Source organism: Phodopus roborovskii, unplaced genomic scaffold (assembly GCF_943737965.1).
Source record: "Phodopus roborovskii unplaced genomic scaffold, PHOROB, whole genome shotgun sequence".
NCBI lineage: Eukaryota > Metazoa > Chordata > Mammalia > Rodentia > Cricetidae > Phodopus > Phodopus roborovskii.
In genome coordinates this window covers 208,341-232,228 of record NW_026125599.1, presented here as the reverse complement: position 1 = coordinate 232,228, position 23,888 = coordinate 208,341, and the positions used below count along the sequence as shown (strand labels likewise).

General features: G+C 38.1%; 1 protein-coding gene across 1 annotated transcript in view; it reads left to right on the top strand.

Annotated features, from left to right (window-relative positions):
• Positions 1–1,179: 1,179 nt before the first annotated feature.
• Rnf128 (ring finger protein 128) overlaps positions 1,180–23,888 on the top strand; it is a 57,150-nt gene continuing 34,441 nt past the window's right edge. Inside the window, exon 1 of the mRNA XM_051177912.1 lies at positions 1,180–1,837. Within this exon, the coding sequence (XP_051033869.1) occupies positions 1,369–1,837 (469 nt within the window). The 5' untranslated portion in view covers positions 1,180–1,368. The remainder of the gene's footprint in view (positions 1,838–23,888) is intronic.

Sequence of the window (23,888 nt, the reverse complement as noted above, 5' to 3'; positions counted from 1 at the left end):
CCCAGCACTCCAGAGGCAGAGGCAAGCCGATCTCTGTTAGTTCCAGGCCAGCCTGGTCTACAGAGCTAGGTCCAGGACAGCCTCCAAAGCTACAGAAAAACCCTGTCTCGAAAAACCAACCACATGTTCTTAAGTGTAATCTCAACTAGACAAGAGAATTAACCCAACTTCGAATCTGGCCTCCTCTTAGTCCCAGGCTAGTCAAGGCTACATGGGGAGACCCTGTCCAAATTTAAATCATAAATAAATTCTGAACTGCCTGTCACCACGTCTATTAATTCAGCTTACTTCCACACACATTTTTGAGAATCCAGTAAAAATAGTCATTGATGGTATTGATAGAAATGCATGCTGAAGTATGAATAAATCATAACCAATAGTGACACAGATGAATTGTCCAGGTTGGTCAGCCTCATTCTAGTTGGTGTCTAGAAAGGCAATCCAGTTAAGATCAAAAATAGTGCTGGAATATCAGTTAGGTCAAACCTGATTTGTGGTAGGAGAAAAAAAAAATAAGGCTTGGCTTTGAGATGTGTGAAGACAGTAATTCTGTTTTGACTGTCAAGTTTGCTTGCAAGAGGCATCTGGTGTAATGTGTTAGCCTGGGGTAATTGTAGAAAAGACACTCTCACACAGTTAGCACTTGCTGAGATCAGGTAAAGAAAAATGTACCATCTGTGGCCACTAAGAAAATGATTTAATAAAGGGAGTAAGGAGGACGCGCTTTTAGCTTGCCCTTCCTGTAGAAACCAGGAAACATCTAACTCCAGCACTATCCACCTACTCAGAACTCACACCCTCTGGACGTGGAGCTTTTCAGAAGTACTTTCTCATTCTCCTACTGTAAAGCCAAACTCCCCTTCAGGCAAATGAGAGGGAACAAGGTATTCGTGCCTTTCAAAAGGGACTCCAACCCGAATCAGAACTGAAAGCTCGTAAATTGGGCATTCTCTGGCTTCTCGCCCTTACATTCTTCTCAAGGAGGACCGACACACCTGGCTGCCTAACCTCAAGAGTCTCTCCTGTCAGGCTTTCCCACCCTGTGACCCTTTTAAGAGGCGGATCCTGCAGTGTCCTTTCCTCTCTCTCTCTCTCTTTCTCTCCCTCTCTCCCAGCCACCTCTACCCCCAGCCTGCTGGGCGGAGCTTCGCTCTAGCGTCCCAGAGCCCGACGCGGTCGCGGCAGTCGCTCTCGAGCAAGCATCTCTAGCGCTTGCAGGAAGGATCTGCGTCTGCAGTAGCCTGACCGCCACAGCTGCGTGCCCTCGGGCAGCCTGCGACCTCGCTGGCCCGGCGCCGGCTGCTGGCCACCCGCTCCCCACCTGGCTCGCACCTAGCTCCGTCCGGGGTCTCCCACCGAGCGCGCGCCATGGGAACACCGCCTGGGACCCGGGTCAGTTGCCGAGGCGGCTGCCGAGCTGCCCGGCTGTTGGCTTGGTGCTTTCTTCTGGCTCTGAGTCCGCATGCACCCGGTTCCCGGGGAGCCGAAGCTGTGTGGACCGCGTACCTCAACGTGTCCTGGCGGGTTCCGCACACCGGAGTGAACCGCACGGTGTGGGAGCTGAGCGAGGAGGGCGTGTATGGCCAGGACTCGCCTCTGGAGCCGGTCTCTGGGGTCCTGGTGCCGCCCGACGGGCCCGGGGCGCTCAACGCCTGTAACCCGCACACCAATTTCACCGTGCCCACGATGCAAGTGTCTTGGTTGGCCCTCATCCAACGCGGCGGAGGTTGCACCTTCGCGGACAAGATCCATCTGGCTTCTGAGAGAGGGGCTTCTGGAGCCGTCATCTTTAACTTCCCTGGGACCCGCAATGAGGTCATCCCCATGTCTCACCCGGGTGAGTGCAGCTACTAATTTGCACCTCTTCAAACCTCTATGGTGACCAGTTTCCAGTTTACCTCAGTGCTCGCCTCCCCCTATCCCCTTGCTTGGAAAGAAAGCTGGTACCCCTTTTGCCCCCACTGAGTAGAGCAGGGTCCCCCCTGAGATTCGCCAGGTGTGGGGGTTGGGTGCAAAAAATTTCTTCAAAATTCAATTTGCCTCTGGTGGGAAAGGGTAAAATAATCGGGGGGGGGGGCACAGAGGATGGCACAGCAGAGGGTTTTTGCGTCTTTTCCTGGTGTTTCATGAGGGTGCTTTGCTAGGATTAAGGGTGTGGGAGGGTGGACATTGGCTTTTAAACTATGAGGGAGGAACATCGCCTGGGAATCTCTTTGCAGTATAAAAACGGATTTCTCTCCTCTCTCTGGTTTCTCTTCACGTTCTTTTCCTACAGATCAAGTACAAGATTGTGTTTCAGTACTCGATTAACCTCATTGTAATTTTTGTGGAAACTTTAGATTGGGAGTTCTGTGCCCAGTGGTCTTGGATCCCAAGTACTTCTTGTTATCAGTGCTTTTGTTTGCCTCTTGACAAATCTGATTTAGGTTCTTGAGTTCCAAAGCAGGTGATTAGTGTTACTGAAAAAATAAAGGCCCAGAGTTTGTAAAAGTAGTCCAGTTACTTCTGAAATGTGTGGACATGGTGGGGGTGACTTTTTTACCCCTTTCAGCTGCCCTTCCAGAAACCTCCCTTCCTGTGATTTGTGATCCTAGGCCCTGAAGGACAAAGGGAAAAAAAAAAAAAAAAAACAGGGGAGAAAACAGAAGAGACAAATAACAGTGTTTCATGGCTGTTAAGAGCTGGGCCTAAAGTCAGACCTTGACTCAAATTTCTGCTCTGGTGCTTACTAGTCCTGTGACCTTGGACAACTTACTTGAACTCATCAGTCAAATGAGACAGGATAATAAGAAACCGATTATCCACAGGTTTGCCTCTAGGGTAAAATGAAATAAAACCTTCAAGAGTCTAGGACAGTGCAACTAAAGGTTAGCAAATATGGAGAATTCTTTAGGAGGGCCTGAAGAAAGGAATTTAGTTATTTAACTGCATGAGAATTTGTGGTTTGCTTACAATAGTACCACTGGCCCTGCCTAGAGAGCACTTGCATTGAGTGGCTGTGTGGTATAATGGAAAGAGCACTGAACCGGAACTCCAGAGATTTGAGTTCCTCTGAGCCCCTTTCCATGGCTCAGCTTTGTGACGTTGTGCAAGTTATATATCAAATGGTAGTGTAGGTATATAGGGTGGCCCGAGTCAGCAGAGCATGCAGAGATACAGCTGAGATGAGAGAACACTATGGTTTGGATCAGCTCTGAAATAATGTAGTTCTTAGATTTAGTATATTGATTAAGGGAGCAAACTACATCCTTCCTACACGATAATACATTGATTAGAATGCAATTACATTTTAAAGGCTACTGGAGTTGAATAATGAGTCTTTATTTGGCTATCTCATTTTACAAGGATTTGACTTAGTCTTCTCCAAATGAAATTCATTTGCATGAATGATTTCCAGTTGAATAAAGTGTTTTATTTAGAGAGTTCCTAGTTAAGCTACTAGACTCCTGTTAAGAATATTTATCTGATAGTTTTAGGAGACAAAATAACTTTTGTTGTACTCCTACTATATACTAGGCTTTCCACATAGACATTATTATTTATTGACAGGTACCATTGTGTAGGAAGAAAAACAGATACTGTAGTCAAGATTGGCAATCCAATTCTGAATTTAAATAGCTTTGTGACCTTGTACAGATTATTTAAATTTACTGAGTCTTGGTTTCCTGATCTGAAAAATGGAGATGATATTTTTGTTTCGATGATTACTGAGAATACTATATAAGCTAGGTAGCAGGTGATAAACAGCCATAAATGATAGTTGTATAATAGATTTATGATAAAGAGGAAGCAAAAAGTGAATGCACAAATGTATGATCATTCAGTTACCAATTTGAAAACATGGATAGTCTGAAAAAAATCTAATTGTGTCTATTGTGTTTCAGGATCTCGAATAGAAATAAAGAAAGTTACAAGTGCATTGCACAATTTGGATACACTTTTGAAGCTTTTGTGTGTGCATGAGTGAAGCTTTTTATTATCCAAATCGATGGTAGAGCAGCTTCCGCTGTTATACTAACTATCCTAACTACCTAAAAATCTAACCAATTGCTTTTCAGGCATAAAATGGCACTTATCTCTTGAACTTCTAGAGAAACTAACTTTTCAACATAGGGAGAAAGCAGTGTATTCACATTTGCTATTGAGTGCTTGGAAAGTATCGTGCTGTTTGCCTTTCTCTTGAGAACAAATCCAGGGCTTCTTTTGTAACATCTGGTTTTAAAAACTATCTTGGATCCTTGTGGTGGATAGATAGGACGGGGGGTTTCAGTTTTAATTCATTAGGGGCCACAAAATGTGGAAAAGCCATTGCTATCTTCTTCGTTTACAAACTCTGTCTTCACAGACTCTCCCAGGGGCTACACTTGAATCATCTGTCCTTTGAATTTGTATTGAATATTTATTTTCTACCCTATTATCAGCATAAAATCTTAAACATACATCATTTCAAGTGATTGAAATAAGTGGTTTTAGACCATTGCTTTTGGTTCTTGTTTACTTGTTTATTTTGCAGGCAAGATCTTACTGTATAGCCCAAAGCTGCGTCCAACTCACTCGATAACACAATGAGTTCAGGCTGGCCTTGAAATCTCATGATCCTACAGCTTCAGCCACCCAAGTGCTGGGATTGCATGCCATTACCATCTATGCCTGGCGGAACCATTGCTTTCTATCTATCTATGTATCTATCTATCTATCTTGAGAGGAACTCCACAATATGAGAGCAATCAATTAAGAAGTTGAAGGTATTTTTAATAAATTACAAAATTTCACAATAAGGTAGTCTACTATTATCTGGGCAATATGGTATACATCTTTAATTCAAAACAGAGGTAGGTGGATCTCTGATCTGTGAGTTCAAGGCCAGCCAGGACTACACAGAGAAAACCTGCCTCAAACAAACAAACAAACAAACAAAACTCACAAAGTGCAGTCATCTGTCAACCCATGCAATTTATGTCTGCATTTTACTGGGTGACAAACTATTCAAAAAACCCTGCTTCACATAGGTCATTGCAAAGGATACATGTGAGGTAATTGCTTGCTGTGGAATGCCTGAATATATATATTTCAACCAAATTGATCCAGAAACCTGAATAAAAATTCTGGGGAGAATTTGCTAGCAAAGTTTAATTATTCTGAGTCACTTCAAATATGAAAATCAGACTAGAGGCAGCCAAAATTTAGAGTAAGCAGTGAGGCCTTCTAAAATGTAGACTTTTCACAATGAACTATGTGAAGCATGCTTTCTCAGTTGCACAACTTACTGTTCTTTATCAGCTCAAGCAGATGGGCCCAAGCCCTGCCTGCTGTCTAATTGAGCACAGCCTCCAGGTTGAAGTTATCTGTGTACTCACCTGTACATTTTTCCTTGCATCAGTATGGGCAGGCATGAATTTATTGAAAGGCCTATGCAGAGCGACTGCCTTCATTGTCTAATGCACATTCACAAGAACTCGAAACATATTTGAAGAGGTGGCAGGGGGAGCCCCTAGTTAATTGTCATGACCTTCAACTAGAAGAGAATTCTCTTTTCAGTTTTACCCATGAGTTTTGATACAAGGCTGTAGTGTACACAGTGCATATGCAGAATTTAAAAAGTAATATATACTTATGAAAAGAAAATTATAGTTAAAACACTATGACAAATGGGTTTTTCTACAAATATGTATGCCTTTTCAAATTTTTCTGAATACTACTACTAATTATGAAAAAATTTACTACTACGGTAAAAAGCTATACATATACAAGGAAATAGATGCAAGAAAGATTATTAATGCTAGGGAATGTTGAGCAATACTTTTTTAATTTTACATTTTACTTATACTTAGTTCTGTAATCAGAAAATAACAAAGAAAATGTATGTATGTACTGTGTACACTACACTCCTATATTGCAACTCGGTGCTTTTAGTCACAAATTTTCACAATTCTAGAACTGGGAACAAAGGCAATAAAAAGGTGAGGAACACAAAGGCATTAATACATATGCAATAATAGATAATACATATTTTCCAGAGATGGAGGGGGTAAAAACCTTTCTTTATTAGTACAGAAAATAATGTACCGATCTAGTTATGTTTCCCCTTTTTAAAGATGGGATCATTTTATGCTGGGAAATTCAAAATTCAACATGTTCAATGGAAGCATTTTTAATTGGAGACACAAGTTGAAGGCTGGCATAAGTAGTTTTTTTTTTGACATCCAAAAACTCACATGTGCCATTATTTTCTTGTTACCCAGGTAATTTTGTTGAAAAACTCATAGACTTTAGTCATTAGGTTGGTCACTATAGAAATTAGTGTGCCTCTAGCTTCAAGTACTTCTCTACTCTCATCATATAGTTTCCCTGCTATGGAATCCTAAGTCCTTTAACAGAGTATGCTGTTTACCAGATTTTGTATACTCAGTTACTAATCTCAATGAAATGAAGTCCAGTTTCCAGTCCTAAGATACTACTTTTCTAGGAGATCTTATGACCCTCTAGCATTTGATTCCTTGGGTGTTTAGGGCATTTCTAAAGTGCATCCAAAAGAAAGGTTCCTGTGAGGAATCTAAAGACTGACAAAACATTACAATGACTACCATCCAGCAGGAAGGCAAAATATGTAAAAAAAAGTAACAAAAGGCAGAAAGTATGAGGAGAGATGAAGTGCTATTTAACTAAAAAAGTTATTTTGTAGTAGGCAGAAGAAAAACATGTATTTCATAGAAATGCTACAATTGAATGTCATGTATGTGTGTAATTATTGTGTGTTAATAAAAAATGAAACTGGTTGGGTTTCGTTGCCCATGCCTATAATCCCGATATTCAAGAGGCAGAAGCAGGGGGAATCTCTGTGAGTTCGAGGCCAGCCTCAATGATATATGTAGTTTTAGGTTGCTCAGGTTTTCATAGTGAGGCCCTATCTCAAATAAATAAACAAGAGAAACTATTTTTAAAGATAAAGAAGCACCTGTGCTGAAATTTGAAGTTGGGAAGAGTAAAAGCAAAAGTGCACTCTAATAGCTGCTTAAAGAGTTTGCTGCACAAGTCTGATGGCTGGAGTTGGATCCCCAGATTCCAGGGTGAAGGAGAGACTAGACTCCTGAAGGCTGCCCTCAGACTTTCACATGTATTCTATGGAATGCACACCACATTCCCAAAATAACTTAAAAATGACTAAAGAAATGACATTAAGAAAGGACAGAGTATGTTTTGGCATTGATGAGAGAGGGGAAATATAAAGCTTTCAAAGTGCTTCAGGACCAGTTTATTAAGTTGTATATGCTATGCTGAGCAACACACTGTCAAATACATAAGCAAGGCATTTATGTGATCAGAGCCTGGCTCTGGTGGCAACATGGAAGAATGTGTGCAGGAAGAAAATGACTGGAGGCAAGGAGACCAATCAGGAAGCTAACTGCCTTTCTCCAAGAGAAGACATGGGAACTGAAAGCAGGGTATTAATTATCACAAGACAGAAGGGGACCGTGTGACACTATTTAAAGTGATAGCATCAGCTTGATGCCACAGCTGTTTATAATAGAGGGGGGAGCTGTGAGGCCCAGAAAGCAATGGGAAAGAAGTGGTAGGCAAACCAGCTAATAAAACAGGGAAGCAAGAGACTGAGAGAAGTCCATGCACAGTGTCATATACAGTACTGCAGAGAGATATGACGGGCACGTCTGGAAATGGCTATGGGACTACAAATCATCACCACCCAATCCTCCAATCAACTTATTCTACTGGCGAAATTACTATTCTATAAGGAAAAACAAAAGGAGTAAAGCACGTATTGGGACTGTAATCAAACAGCAAAACCCAATATTTCAGGGCCAGGTGCAGTGGCACACACCTTTAATCCCATCCCTGGGGAGGCAGAGGAAAGCAGATCTCAGTGAGTTCAAGGCAAGCCTGGTCTACTGAGTGAGACAGCTCAGACCAGCAGTGTTTCAAAGTCCCTTTTGAATGGAAAAAAAAAAAAGATTGGGAGCTTAAGTGAGAAGAAGCTATTAAATAATGTCAAAACTTGGGAGATCAAAAGTTTTTCCTTGTGAAAAAAAAAATCTTTGCGATCTACTCTATGCCTAGAGATTAGGTTAAGATTTTGAGTTACATGGACTTTGAAGTACTGGAGGCTGCTCATTTTCAAATTTTGTTCTCTAAACATGAGACTCAGTTTTCGTTTTATAAAATACATTTAACTAGCTTACTAGGATTACAAAGAACAATTTATCCTCACCATCTCATTTAATCCTAGCAACCTGATGAGGCCTCAAAAATCATGCCTATCATATACGAGAGAGCTCAGAGAAGTAAAACAGACTACCCTAGAGATTAGAAATAGCAAATGGCAGGCCCTCATTCTCTTAACTAATGCACTGCACCAAAATACAATAAAATATACAAACAACTTTTATATACCCAACTGTGTTTGACCAAAGAGCACCCAATCATTAAGCCACACTGTTTAGTTCATTCATTTAAAAAACCAAAAGCCAAAACGCAAAGCCCTCGGGAACAAGGCTTCCCCTGCCATCTCTTCGAATGTTTCGAGTTCTTGTGAATGTGCATTAGACAATGAAGGCAGTCGCTCTGCATAGGCCTTTCAATAAATTCATGCCTGCCCATACTGATGCAAGGAAAAATGTACAGGTGAGTACACAGAAAACTTCAACCCGGAGGCTGTGCTCAATTAGACAGCAGGCAGGGCTTGGGCCCATCTGCTTGAGCTGATAAAGAACAGTAAGTTGTGCAACTGAGAAAGCATGCTTCACATAGTTCATTGTGAAAAGTCCTACAGAGAGGAAGTGCAACAGTTGGATGAAGAGCAGTGTGATTTACGTGGGTTAAAACAAAAATGTGTTCTCCATACATGTTTTCATAAAGATACACTCAACAGTTTTTTAAAGTGGCCTATGTTATGCCATGTACATTGTCTATTAAGACTTTGCCCTTTTGAAATACTTTTTCTTTCCTGAAACAGGGTATGGTGTATCCCAAGACAGCTTCTAGCATCCTATGTAACCCATAATGACTTTGAGATACTGATCCTCAAGCCTCTGCCACCAGAAGGGTGCTGGGGTTGCAGGTGTGTGCAACCATGCTCAGTTTATTTGGTGCAGAGGATGAAACTCAAGGCTTCATGTAGTCTACCAACTGAGTGACAGCCTTAGCCACCTTTGAAGGATTTGATCAGCATTTGAGCTTTAGTTATCCTTCTGTCAATATTCCTATAGGTGATTTTTTTTTTTGGTCGAGATTTCCTCCCAGCTCCCTATATTTTGATTAAGTTCTACCTCATTGATTGAAGTTGCTTTTAAATACATTTCTGTCCTTCTAACTGTAAATTATCACTGGAGTTTTTCCAAACTTTATCTAATAGTTTGTCACGTATTTTTGGAGAGGATTCCACTGGGTTGGAGATCCAATAATGGAAAAAAAAGTATATATACGTGTGTGTGTGTGTGTGTGTGTGTGTGTGTGTGTGTGTTGTAGTGACATACAACACACATAGTAAAAAGTTACAAATATTAGCTCATAGCTCTGTGGATTTTTTTCACAAATTAAAGCACTTGTGTAACCTGCACCTAACGTGATAAAATGAAATAATATGAAACCCCAGAAAACAATGGAATAGTCCAATGTCAGAAAAAAAAAAACCTTTATATTCCATAGTTACTAATTGTGTCACTTGAGAGACAGATTCCTTGTAGTATGTGATAGCGCAATCAGCTATAGAAACAGTTAGTGATTATCCTCTCCTACATACTGAAGGGTGTTATTTATTTATTTTTGAGACAGTTTCTCTGTGTAGCCCTGGCTGTCCTGGAACTTACTGTGTAGACCAGCCTGTCCTCAAACTCACAGAGATCGGACTGCCTCTACCTGAGTGCTGGGTTTAAAGGTGTGTGTCGCTACTGCCCAGCATAACGTGTTATTTTATTACCATGTATGGTGTGTGTGTGTGTGTGTGTGTGTGTGTTTGTGCCTGCATGCGTGTGTGCATGCATGTGTTGACGATGGTACTAAGACAGTTGCCAATTGCTACATTCTGCTCTACAGTGCCCACTTTTTGTTCTTATTCTTTTTCTGCTCTCTTTTTCAGATGTATATGGCCTTCTTTGCATCATGGTATGTGTTCTGCTTGCATTTGCCAATAGACTAACTACAGTATTGATTTTTTTTTTTTTTTTAGAAAAACAAAGTCTGGTGATTCATGCTGAACAGTGGGAAACCAGATGTAATTGGAAGTTATTGAGTTCAGAACCTAATTGTGAATTACTCAGTTTTAACACTTGAACAATCAAGTTAGGTACCAATCTGCGACTTTGAGTTAACTCTATTTATTTTGACCTTTTCTGAAAGATGACAGTACAAAAATTTGTTGTGCCTTTATGATCTCTCTAGACATTATCATTTCAGAGAAAATATCAAAGTGGCTTAGACAAATGCTGCCTGCAATTAATGTTATCTTGGCATTTAAAAAGAAAATAACAGCATATTATTAACATTGTTGGTGAAATTACAGGTTATCTTCCTGTTCCTTGTCTTTTCTTTATTCTCTGATTTCTTAATATGGATATATTTTACTTTTGTAATCAGAAAAAATAAATTGTCTGAATAAATCTCAACACTCCAATAGTTTGGTAGAGCTTAAATAAAGAATTAATACTGCCATATGATAAGAATATGTGATTATTGAATTATTTACAGACTGAGAACTTAGGAATTTCTTTGGCCTTTTGGATACAGTTTTTGTGTGATGATTTTTTTTTTCATGATTGATTTTTTTTCATGTGTAAAAACAAGACTCCAACACCAAAGAACTTTAAGGTCTTGGGTCTTCCTATTTTGTTATGAAATGTTTCTCTTTTTCTTTTTATATTTAAATGTTTAACCTCCTTTCGTACACATAAAAATATACCTACATCATTTTTCTTTGTTATTTTCTTTTCCTTTGCAGAAAAGGTTTGCTAAATCTTACTAGCATCCAACATCATCCATTTTATTTAGGACTTTTAAGACTTGTGCCTAGCTTAAAGAATTCAATGTTGACAATTTCCACTAGCAGCACTAGATTCTCTGATAGTTTTTGTCACTCTAAGGAAAGGGAAAGAATTTTTACTGGAGTAAGAAAAGAGAACTTTAGTATTCTTGTTTTATATTTTATTAATGATGGCTAGAACATTTGGGTCATTAAAACTGAATTACTTCTTAATTTCCCTTGAAATTACTTTCTCCTGTGTGAAACTCCACCAGTTTGTGGTTCATATAAGAAACCTTTGATTATGTAGGTTGATATGGTACCATTTCTTTTCCTCTTCAGAAACGTGCCCTACTTTCTACCCCCATACTCTAACTGTACTAGTTTGGTTAAGTTCTTTTGCTTCCCCCTCCCTCTGTCTCTCCTCTTTGCCCTATATTCACCCTCTCTCTTTCCTCAGTTTCTGATCTCTGTTGCATTCTTCCTGCTAGGTGCTTGCAGTTGTTTTGAAGTGAAATTAATCACTATATAGAAAAAACTCATGCTCTTGATATATGGTGACCTGGAGTGTGTAATTACACTCATTCCCATAATCGCTGCAAAACCAATCAGTTGTATAATTTTCCTGATTAAATATACTTTCTCATGTTCCAGGATTCGGGATTCAAGATAACCCTGAAATGGTTCTGTTTGTTTTGCTTTAGGTATTATAGTGATATGATTTTTTTTGAAAAAGTTTTATTAAATTTAAGGTTAAGTAATAATTTTTAGTTTCTTAGCTTTTAGTCCTTAGAGCACTTTAACATGCAATAGTCTGTGTGCTCCTTTGAAAAATCCAATTTCTTCTAGCAACATTACTGGGGAGAAAAAGTGTTATGTCCAGTTCCAAACAATTAGCTTACAAATAAACTGTAGAATATTACCCAGTAGTGTGGGTCTGGTTGCTTATAATGCACGTCCTGTAGCTCTCTGGCTTCCAGTGCTCTGCTTTGGACCCCACTGTTTTCAGTGTCTTTGTGTCATGGATCATGGCTCTCCCTCACCATTCCCCTGTGGTGCACCCTGACAAAATTTTGTTTTCCTAATATTTGATGATCTCTGGAGATTATTTATTCTAATAACACTCAGAATGTTCTCAAATTTTTAAAAAGATACTTTTATTTATTGTTATTTTCTGTGTATGTGCATTTGCCTACATGTGTGTCTGTGGACCACATATCTGTAGTGCTTTTATAGGCCAGGAGAAGGCAGTGGATCCATTGGCATTGGAGTTACAGATGGTTGTAAACTACCAATTGGATACTAGGAACTGAAGCAGAGTCCTCTGGAAGAGCAGCCAGTGCTCTGAACTGCTGACCCATCTCCCCAGCCTATGTTCTTAAGTAATTTGTTTCATATCTTAAGTTTGACTTGTGCTTTAGTTAGCCATCAGCTTTACAAATGCATCTTTTATCTTCTTAGAAGACTTAAATAGTCATTTGGATAGATACTAGAAAACATTATCTGTGAGATTTTCATTCACAAAGCCATGAACAAACCATCTATAGCACTGTTCCCAAAGTACTCTTCTACAGAGTGTTTGCATCAAATTCTTGGTGTTCACCAATTTTTCACTTTCACAAGAAGGCAAGAGGCAAGAGATATCAGAACTGGCCAATGTAAATATAACCTCTCGCCTCCTTTCTGTAACCCTCTGTTGTGTATCTTTTCCTGGGAAGACATGAGAATCTACTCATCTCAGATAATGCACTGACTAAAGGAACAATTCCACCTGAGTCTATCTTCGTGAACTAGTGAGTTTATTGGTATTACTCACAAGAGTATGGATAGTTCAATGCAGCTGCATCACTGAAAATCATGGGAGACAACTCATGAAGGCTGCATCCTTGGAGTTCCTTACAAGACTTGCAGCCAGCCCAACCAGCAGGAGATCTCTCCAACAGTAGTTAGTGCTTATATAACCATGGGAGTGCTTTTTTATTCAAATTTGATTCAAATTAAAATTTATCATAAAGTACATTCTCATCATGATTGCCCCTCCCTTGTCTCCTCCCAGATCTTCCCCACGTGCGTTTTTCATTGCATTTTTTTCATATATTTTTCATATAGTATATTGTGTTCATATTCTATTCCTTCCCTCAACTTTTCCCAGAAACTTTGGGGGGAGGGGCTTTTGAATCTTGTTAAGTTTCAGGAATTTTCTGAGATTCATGAGTTGTTCATTGCCTGAGCCTTTTGAGTGTCATTTCATTTACTTCCTGAGTCCTAACACGCTTTCCAGCTGGATGGAATATTGCAATAGTACTCTCATAGTACTTCTCCTATTTGTTGGTTAAACTTGCTAACAAAGTAAGGAAATTGACTTAACCTTGAATAATGTAAAGAAAGGCCAGTAGATAGCCTTTGGTAGCAAGGAAAGCTACTTGACTGCTTTATTTTTTATTTCAATCTATGGTACCAAGGGTGAAAGTGTCCCATTTAAAAATGAAAGATAGCATATTACAATGTAAGAACAGGTGTCCTTGAATCTGATTGCTTGGCATGAATTCCTGCTTTACTCGTGAGTAAATATGTAATATGAGGCATTTTGGCAAACTGAACCTCAGTTATCTTGTTTATGAAGGAGAACTAGTAATGCCTATTCTCCCTGATGCTATAAAGTGTTGAACACATAGTGAACAATTAAAGAATACTAATTCTTTTGAACTTTTTGCTAACAGTTGCTCATTAGTTTGAAACAGTACTTTTCCATTGGCTATTTTAGTTGTTCAATATCATACTTTGAAATATGGAATTGTTTTACATGCACAAAAAAAGAAAATACTGGTATTTTTCTTCTTGGTAGTTTCTAAGAAATTATAGGAAAATTACATAGTGAAGAAATGAATCCAAGCATGGTGGCAAATATCTGTTGTTCTACTATGAGTTTGATGTCAGCCTCGGCTACATGGTAAGGCTCTGTCTCAGTATAAAACAAGGACAGCTAGGGATGTAACTCAGTGGTAGACCACTCTCATATGTTATTCTCTGAATTTGATCTCCACATAATAAGAAAACAAAGCAAGACAAAAAAATTGAAAGAAAAAGAAAAACTTACCACAAAAAAAGAAAAGGAATATAAGAACAACTGTCATGCTTTCCACACCTTCTATGCATTTCCACTTTTTTTTTAAAAGTAAGAACAAAGCTTTAATATTAAGAGATTATACTCCATCAACAGAAATGTTCATGGCTCCTTTTCTGGCACAGAGGTAAAGGGAAGGGATTTAGGAATCAGATGGATTCCCAGTTCATTTATCTCCTCTAATAGCTTCGTGAGCTTTGCCAAATTAATCTCTTTAAAACTTGATTCCTACCCATGTAGAGTAGAGAATAATAATTATGTCTACATTATAGGTTTATTATGATGGATAAATTTAGATAAAGAATTGGGTGCACATTTTAATACATTAAAAGGAAAGCTTAATTTTTCTTTCCCGTTATCTATAGTCCAGTCTTGGAGAGTAGCAGTGCATATATATCACTGTAGCATTTCTCAGAGCCTCTAATATGTTAAGAAAACTCAGTTCAACTTCATTCTGAACTTCTTTATCTATAGACTTCCTTTTTACCTCCAAAATACTAAACATCTGAAACATAATTATTATTAGCATGCACTTGACAATTTCTCCCATTATTTTTTAATCTTGGTCTCTTAATTTTAACTATAGCAAAGTCTTGTCAATTTACAGAAGTAATTAAGCCAGTAGAGTTACCTCAATTCATTATGGCAAGGACAGAATGCTTCAAATGTGACAAACACTATGTGTATGGTTTGTACATTTTAGACCATGCAGATGAAGGTTCAGTGTAGATATCTACAGACAAGGCTTGTCTCTTAATGAGTCTTAGAAGCAAATTATTATGAAAGGATAAAAACGTGATTTTTAAGTTATCTGTGGAGGTAAACTATAGAAGCTAGCCATTTGATACTTTATACAAAAAAGAAACCCAATATACTCAAGTATTCATAATTATGACTTTTAGGTACATGTGACTACATATATATATATATATATATATATATATATATATATATGAAGCTATGCAAAGGCATTACAGAATCTTTTTTTAACTTATAAAAGTCTAGTTAATATTCATAACTATAATGATAATGCAATTTCCAATCAAATCTCCCTGTCCCAAACTATTACCTAAGAAGATGAAAAAGAGGTTCTAAAACCAGCAAAAGTTTGAACCTCCTATATGTTTGATGTGACAGGAGTTGAAATTTGATCAAATAATGCATAGACATAAATTACAACCTCATTGCTTCTTTCCATGGAGTTCACAGTTTCAGGCTGTATTAAAATTTCCCTCATCAGTAGTAGTTTAATCTATGTTACACTTTTGATCTGGAATGTCTCCCAAGGGAACATGTGTTAAAGGCTTGGTCTCCCGTCTGTGTTGCTACTAGGAAGTGGTGCATCTTCTAGACATGAGCCTAATAAAATGAAGGGAGTGGGACCCTGAAGGCAACTGGAACCTTGGCCCTTCCTCTGACCTCTCTTTATCTCATGGTATTTATGTTATAAGTAGCTTTGTTCTGCCACACACTTCCCATGATGGTGTTCTTCTTTGCCACATGTCCAAAGCAACTGGACCAAGTTTCCCAAGTTTCCAGCCCAAATGATCATGGATTGCAGCCTTTGAAATTTTTAGCCAAAATAGATCTTTTCCCTTTGAAAGTTTTCTCAGGTATTTTGTAACAGCAGTGCAAATCTAAATGGCATAGTCTAGCTCTCAAATGTCAGCTTAAGAATTTCAGGTCTACACAACAATAACACTGGCTGATGTCTAGAAATGGGGATTATTTAAGAGACAAAGCACATCTTTCTTCTATATGTCCTTAAATTAGTTCCATTTAGCCTAAAAGATTCCGAGTATAGTGGCAAGTGTGGAGGCTATGTTCCAGTTGAAGGGTAAGCTTCCAAGTCTAGGCTATGACTATATTCTACACCCATATGTTTTGCCCATAACAGCAATTTAGTCAGTAGAATTCTCCTTCCTTATGGCTTCATAATGTTAGGAAAACAAAGTTGATAATATGAAAGCAAATGTCATATATTCACATGCATGAGTTTCTTTTCTCGGAAATCCTTATCACTTCCATCTAGTTGCCTTTTTATTAATGCTCAGCAAACTGTCGTTCTAATGTCTTGTTAGTGGTTGCTTCACCCTCTACCATCATCAGATTCGGTACAACCCTGAATATTGCACAATTTATTACTCTAAGGGATTGAATACATGATGTTATAGTTTAATAACATTCCTCTGGAAATCATATGAATAGCAACAGTAAATGACGAATTTAGTCCTATTATGGCAATAGAAAATAACAACAAAAATGTCAATATAATTGCAGAATATGATATTAATTATATAACTTGTATTCTATAGAATCTTGCAATAGTATATATTTTTCTCACTATCAACATAGTTTAAAGTTATATAGTGACCTGTTATAGCTGCTTTAAGGGTTTTCTTTTGTGCTCTCTGAACAATATCGTAAGTACTAAAACCACTGCTTTCCTGGTGGACCAGATGACTGTAGATTATATTTTAAACTAACCTTAGGACCCAAATGGCCTGTATCCTGGTGCATAAATTTAATTCTGAAGATGAGAAGTACCAAAGTCTCATGTTGGAGAGGGATTATTGTCTTCAATGGAGCAGGCCTATCAATATGGTCATTTTAGCCGAGTCAGCACTGCACTGCACACAAGGCCTATAAAGTACAATTAATCTAGGTTTTCTCAATGTATATCTTGTGTGCTTTCTGTAGAAGCAGGTATACCCTGTCTAGATATAACACATTTGTGTGTTAGAAAGAGGCATATCTTAGAATGTTCAATAGTTCATAAAAGAATGAATTTTGTTTTCAGATTAAATCAAGATTTGAAGGATCACTAAATATAACATAATTCACAATAGCCCAAGATATTCCACTGAAGTCTGAAACCATAAATACTATTGAACCATATATTATATATACATATAAATGTGTTTTCCTTCCTCTACATGCATACCTATGATAAACTTTTAATTTATGAATTAAGTAGAGTAAGGCTTAAGAACAACACAAAAAATAAAGTAGAATAATTATAGCAATATAATAAAATGAAAGTTTATGATATTTTTATTTCTTGGATTTTCTATATAATAGTTTTAGAATATAGGTAATTGAAATATCAGAAAATAAGATTGTGAACAAGAGCGTACTATATACTTAAAACGCCACTTCTTAACAAGTGTTTATTGGGCATATTTAATGGCCACTTTACTAGATGTCATAGATGTCACCAACCTGAAGAAATTCATAGCATGGTATGAAGGACAAGTATGCAACTTCAGGAGAAGTATTATGCATTACATATCTTAAATTAGACTACTAACCCAGATGTGACAGGATATTCTAAAAGGACATTAAAACTCCTTCTTATGTGAAATGAGGCTTTTAAAGAACATTTTACCAAAAGAATAGTGTGAGTGTGGAAAAGTTTCTTGAAGCCACAAAGAAAGCAAATCAAAGAAGTAGACTGGTGGCTTGGAGACTAGTTAGGAATTTATTATTGGTGATTTAGATGATATCAATGACAATGGCGAGAGGTGTGTTGTGATGGGAAAGGAATGGGGTTATTTCTGATGTGGCTAATTTCAAACTTCTGTATGAAGTGTGTTGCATACTTTTAAAAAATGATTCTCATGGCAGAAATTGTCTATACAAAACAAACAATTGATATTTTTCTAGACAGAGTGATTGAATCAGTCAAGCTATAATCAAACTCCAATGTAAAACTTCTCAAAGTATTACCTATAGACTACATGCTGCAAAACAGTCTATAAAACTAGTCAAATCAGCAGATTTCCACAGCCCACCCCAGATGTACTGGCTCTAAATGGGGTTTAGAAAGATTCCCAGTTAAGTCTCATGCACATTAAAGTTTGAGGATCATTGTGTTACCTCCAAAATATCTTAAAATGTTGTCAGAAGACTGTTATTGATCCCTGATAATTTCTCAGTGGTTCAAGAAGTCATAGTAACACTAAGATTAGATGTCATTTACATCAGTCACTGAAGGCGGGGTTTAAATGAATTGACCAGACCCAAGATAAATGACAAATAGGTATTTTATTAGGGAATGACTTACACAAATAAGAGTAAATAACCGCCACGGCCTTACTGCTCTAGAAGATGCAGTCTCTGCTCTCCCGATGCTCTCTAGGACCCAAGAGAGCGCATGCCCACTGCTCCTCTACCTTAAAAGTGTCTGCACCTGAAACCACGCTCAGAGGGTGTGGTCACTACTACAAGTTCACTAGCAAGGCAAGATGTCACTACAAGTCACTGTGCCTATATTTATACAAATGATGTAAAAGCAGTAGTGATCATCTTTTTAGACATGATTTCACTGCATAACTCTAGCTGTCTTGGAACTCAGTATGTATATCATACTAGCCTTGTACTCACAGAGATCCACCTGTCTCTGCCTCCTGAATGGTGCAATTAAAGTCACATGCCATCACACTCAGCCTATCCGCTAGCAACAAATTAAGACTGGAGCAAAAATGGTACTAATTGTATTTCCTACCCCTGTGCACTTATAGGGAAAAGAAAATGTCAACTTCACATAAGAATGTCCCAAATACTGGGGCATGCTCAGCTATAAATGGGAAATCTATATTACATCTCTCTCTACAAGGCTCAGTGATCATTGCAGAACAGGAGACAGACAAATTGGAAGCCAGTGGTGGCAGATGCCTACAAGGGACAGCATTTTCTGAGTACAACAGCAAGTCACTTTCACATATGAACTCACAGATTGTATGACAGAATGTACAAGACTTTCATAAGCTAAAGCCATACAAAATGACAACATGGAAGGGGGAGGTGGACATGAAGCCCTACCCCTAACTCAAAAGCAAAGGGCATTTGATAGCTTCTGGCAAAGGTGAATTATTTTTCTCTAAGGGCATGACCCCTGGGAGGATCAAGCTCCAGGGCAGGCCCCACACCCAGCAGTATTTGGACTATACTAATTGGACCTGATGGTTTTTTTTTTTTTTTGGTGTTTGTTTTGTTTTGCTTTGTTTTATATGAGAGAACATGGGGTTGCCGCTTAGATGGAGTTGGAGGAGAGGAGTGAATATGATAAAAGGACACTGAGTGAAGTCTCAAACAGTAAAACATATTTAAAAATTAAAAGTAAAACCAGAGATCACTTAAGGAAATACCCCGATGAATGAATAAAATAACTAATTTTGTGAAATCTATCCTCTATGCTACTTCCCTATAGTTATATTTCTGTATGATAAGATTTGAAGAAGGCACGAAGCAGCTTGCACCATAATGAAGTGTTGTGTTCGGAAGGAAAGCACTTGTGAGATAGAGCTGTCAGCTGAGCTAGCTGTTCTCTTCAAATGCCTCCTTTTAACTTGACAACCTACTGACAAACAGGAGTTCTGCAGAGCTAAATATTTGGAAGACCTTTTCTCAAAATTGAAAACCGAGCCTGTCATTTCTAGGAAAACCACTGACAGTGTTTGCTGCCAATGATATAATTTTAAGTTTTCAGGCAAATTTGGAATTTAAAAAAAAAAAAAAAAAAAAAAAAAACTACCCACCATTTGAACTTGGTAACTTCCTGATAATGTGGACTTTTATGATAAAATCGGAGTTCATACTAACAATTGAGTTACTCTTTTAAATAGTCTGTGGTCTTTGTAATGAGTTGTCTTTTATATCTGTATAATCCAGTGAACCAAGACTTTCCAGGTGATCAGTGCACAATATTAAAGTGGATATATTAAGCTGAGGATGTAGCCCGATTAATTGAGTGCTTGCCCCAGAACCCATGACAAAGCTGGATACAATTTGCACATTTACAGCACCAGTACCTGGAAGGTTGAGAAAGGTGGATCCCTGGGCCTTGCTGGCCACCCAGTCTAGCCTCTTTGTGAGATCTAGACCAGTGAAAGACCTTGTCAGAAAAACCAGGGTAGATGGCTTCTGGGGAATGACCTCTGGTCTCCATGGATCCATAAATGTGGACATGTACCCACATACCTATACAGGAGCCACAACCCCCACCCCCAGGAACATGTACACACTCAGAAAGACACAAACACGGGATGGGGAAGGTATGGATAAATAAAAGATCCATTCAATATGCAAGGCAAACTGGTGGATTTCCATTTTACTTAGGTAGGGAGGGTATATTGATACAGTTTCAAATTTTATCTTGTACCTAATTAAGAATTCTGTTTGGGTGTAGGATTGAAGTGCAGCATATACAATTATCTGCAATTATTATTAAAGCAATGCTTACTTCTCTGGTTGCATTATTTCTGTGATTAAAAGTTTACTTCATGTGCTCCCATTAAAATATCACAATTGTACTTATTCAAAAGTATATATGAATTTCCAGCTGCTATGAATTTCCTTGTAGTAAGTCAGGCATTTAAGAGGTTTGCTAAAATGATAAATAATTCCACTCTTCCTTACAATATTTTGAAGAAATAATAGTTACTTTAATAAAATTAAGTTATGTGTTTATGATGACTTTAACTGAATGAATAAATATTTTTTAAATATCTTTAAATTCCTGGTAAGTGTCACTAGAAATAACTGAAATAAACAAAGATTCTTTGAAGTCATCAGTACCTTTTAAACATGTAAAGATGTCCTAAGACCAGAAAATTGAAGTATTGTGAATCTAGTTCTAGGTTTTTAATAATATGCTAAACATAACCACTAGTGGAAGCCAGAATTGTTAAGACAGGACTAGATGTTTTCAAAACAGTTATAAGAATTGCTACTTGTAAATGTGATAGGTCTTGTGCAAATTATTTATCTGTGACCTTTTCTACAGAGTTGCTTCAATTTCCCTACCATCTTTAATAGGCTGCTTTCTGAAGACTCCATTTGTATTATATAAAAATGGATCCATTCCCCAGTTCTCTGATGTAATGAGCCCTCCAAACCTATAGTTGAAATATGTGAGAGTCTATAGAAATAGAGCAACGTTCTATACTATCCACAGGTACAAAAGTACTTTGTAGATTTCCATTCTTACGAGCTCTGGAATTCCTGACTGAAACAGTTGTCTTCTCTGACAGCCCAAGGAGTTTGTGTGATAAAGGGAAAATTTAAAATTACTGTGAACAAAATGAATTTTCCAAGGGACGAGTGATTGTTTGTAGGTTTTGCTAATGGGGGATTGTTTATTGTATTGGAACCCCTCACATGTCAACTTTGTCCATTCTAGATAGCAGTGAATTCCCAAGTGCTGACTTAGTTGCAGTGTCAGGATGCATGGACAGCATTGAATGTGAGCTTGGTTTTAAATATCCACTTTGGACTTCAGTGCTCATCTTATTTGTGATTTACTCTTGGTGAACACCTCTATTTCCAGATATTAAAAGAGTGCTGTTTTTGCTGGTTTCATCATGTTTTGTGTTGGAATGCCAAGGTCCTGTAAATATGTTGTCATTATGCTTAGAATATTCCATGTTAGAAATAAATTTTTATAACTTACTTTACATGTTGACATATTAGCATTGAGGTTAGTAAAAAAGGTCTAGAATCATAGAACTTACTATGTCAGTACTCCAGACATACTTGTTTAATGAGTTTGTGTTTATAAGTAAATATGAATAGACTAGAATTTTATTAGCATTACATTTTAAAAATGAATGAAAAAGGTCAGCTACCAGCATGAACCTGTATCTAATTTGTGTACAATGTAAATACTAAAAATAAAAGAAATGTCCTCAATAGTGCTTAGGCTAGAAACCATTGTGACTAACATTTTAATTAGATGATATTCAGTAATAGTAGTGAGAGTTGTTATAGGGGCTAAAGAGAAGGTTCAGTGGTTGTGAGCACTTGCTCTTCTAGAAGACCCAAGTTTGGTTCCCAGCATGCATTTTCTGTGGTTTACAACTACCCATAGCTCTGACTCCCCAAGGGATCTGACACTCTCTTTTGGCCTCTGTAGGTACCCACCATCACCACAACTTTTGTAAGACTATATAAATTAGTGCATTGATATTAATCTTAAAGATAATTTTATAGACCGCCAAATATGTTTACATTGAATATATTGTTATAATGTAAGAGAATAAACTAACGAGGAAGATGATACAGCATAACCAACATATTCAGCAAAGCAGTTTGTTACGTGATAAGTGGATTTGTCTTCCTAAGGCTTTGAACTCTGGTCCTCAGAGAAGATCAATTTCATGAACTTTGAAGAGAAGTACATTGAGTGTCTCTGGATCTAGAGTTGCAGTACCTCATTTTCCCTAATGGCGAAGGGAATTAATTGTCCCTTTGAAAATCATATCCATTGCATTTTCCAAATCTTGTGAAAATTGAAAATGCTACAAGGCCCAGTGTATACCACTTGTAATCCCAGCACTTGGGAAGTTAAAATGGGAGGATTAGCAGTCCAGGGTCATCTTCAGCTACGGAGTAAGTTTAAAGCCATTCTGAGCTACATGAGACTCCCTTTAAAAAAACATGGGGGATAGGCACTAAGGGCCTGCAAGTATCTCAGTAGATAACAGTGCTTGCTATGGAAGTATGACAACAGTTTTCATTCTGTAGATCCTAAGTGGTGGGAGGAGAGAAGTGACAAGGTGTCCCATGCACATGTATGTGGACACACACACACACACACACACACACACACACACACACACACACTCAAAGGAAAAACCATGAAAAAAGAGTTCTCCTAGCCTGTATGTATGTGTCTTTGATGTTCCTTTCAGTTTCTGTGCCCCATTGTCTGTCTAATTTAGGAGTATTAAATGTTTACAGTGCTTTGTGAATGTGATCGCATCTGTAGTACTGCTTATAAGTGGCTAATTTTACAGAATGAATGTTTTGTGAACCTTTAGAAAGATCACTTGTAAAACTGAGATTATAGCTTACTGATAGAACATTAGCCCATTGTGTATGAGGCCCTGGGCTCAGTTCTCTGCACAACAACAACAACAACAAAAAGAATGAAAAGAAAATGAAAGAGCATGTAAAAGGACACTAAACCTATATTGGAAATCTAAAAGATCTAATAGGCTGAAACAGAGATAATGACACTGTGCAATGTTGGAAGGCAACAGGAAAGCTTAAAGGAGAACAGAGCTTAGGATGGTTTGCTTCAGCAGCAGAAACTCATACACACCCAACAGTCATGAAAGGCTTTCTTTGGATCCTCGGGGTGTGGCTTAGTGGTAAAGTGCTTGCCTGTCATTCACAGTCTCATTCAGGCGGCCTTGCCTTTAATTCTCAGCCCTGAAGCGCGGAGCTAGGTTTTGTTTTGTTTGGTTCCACTAAAATGAATCTATTCTTCAGAGTTCTAGAGTCAACATCTATTTTGTGATTTTCATTACAGTAATAAATAGAAAAAAAACCTAACTTGGAATTGTATATACACATCGATTGGCTTTTCTATGCGCGCGCGCGCGCGTGCATGCGTGCGTGCGTGCGTGTGTGTGTGTGTGTGTGTGTGTGTAAAGTATGAGTGGGAGAGAGTGGGTACATGTGTGTCCATGTGTGTGGAGGTCAGACGACAACCTTGGCGTCACGCTCATGTGCCATCCACCTTTTTCTTTTTTACACAAGGCACTTACTGGCCTGCAACTCGTCAAGTTGGCTAGGCTGGCTAAACCACCCAGTCCCCATGACCTCCCTGACTCTGCCTCTCCAATTCTGGCACTGCAAACAAGAGCCAACCCACTTAGTCTTCTTTTAATATGGTTTCTCCAAATCAAATTTGTCCTTGTCATTATAAGGAAAGTGCTCTACCAGCTAAACTCTAGCTCCAGTGTCAACATTAACTGGCTTTAAAGAAAGATATGACTAAGTGAAAAG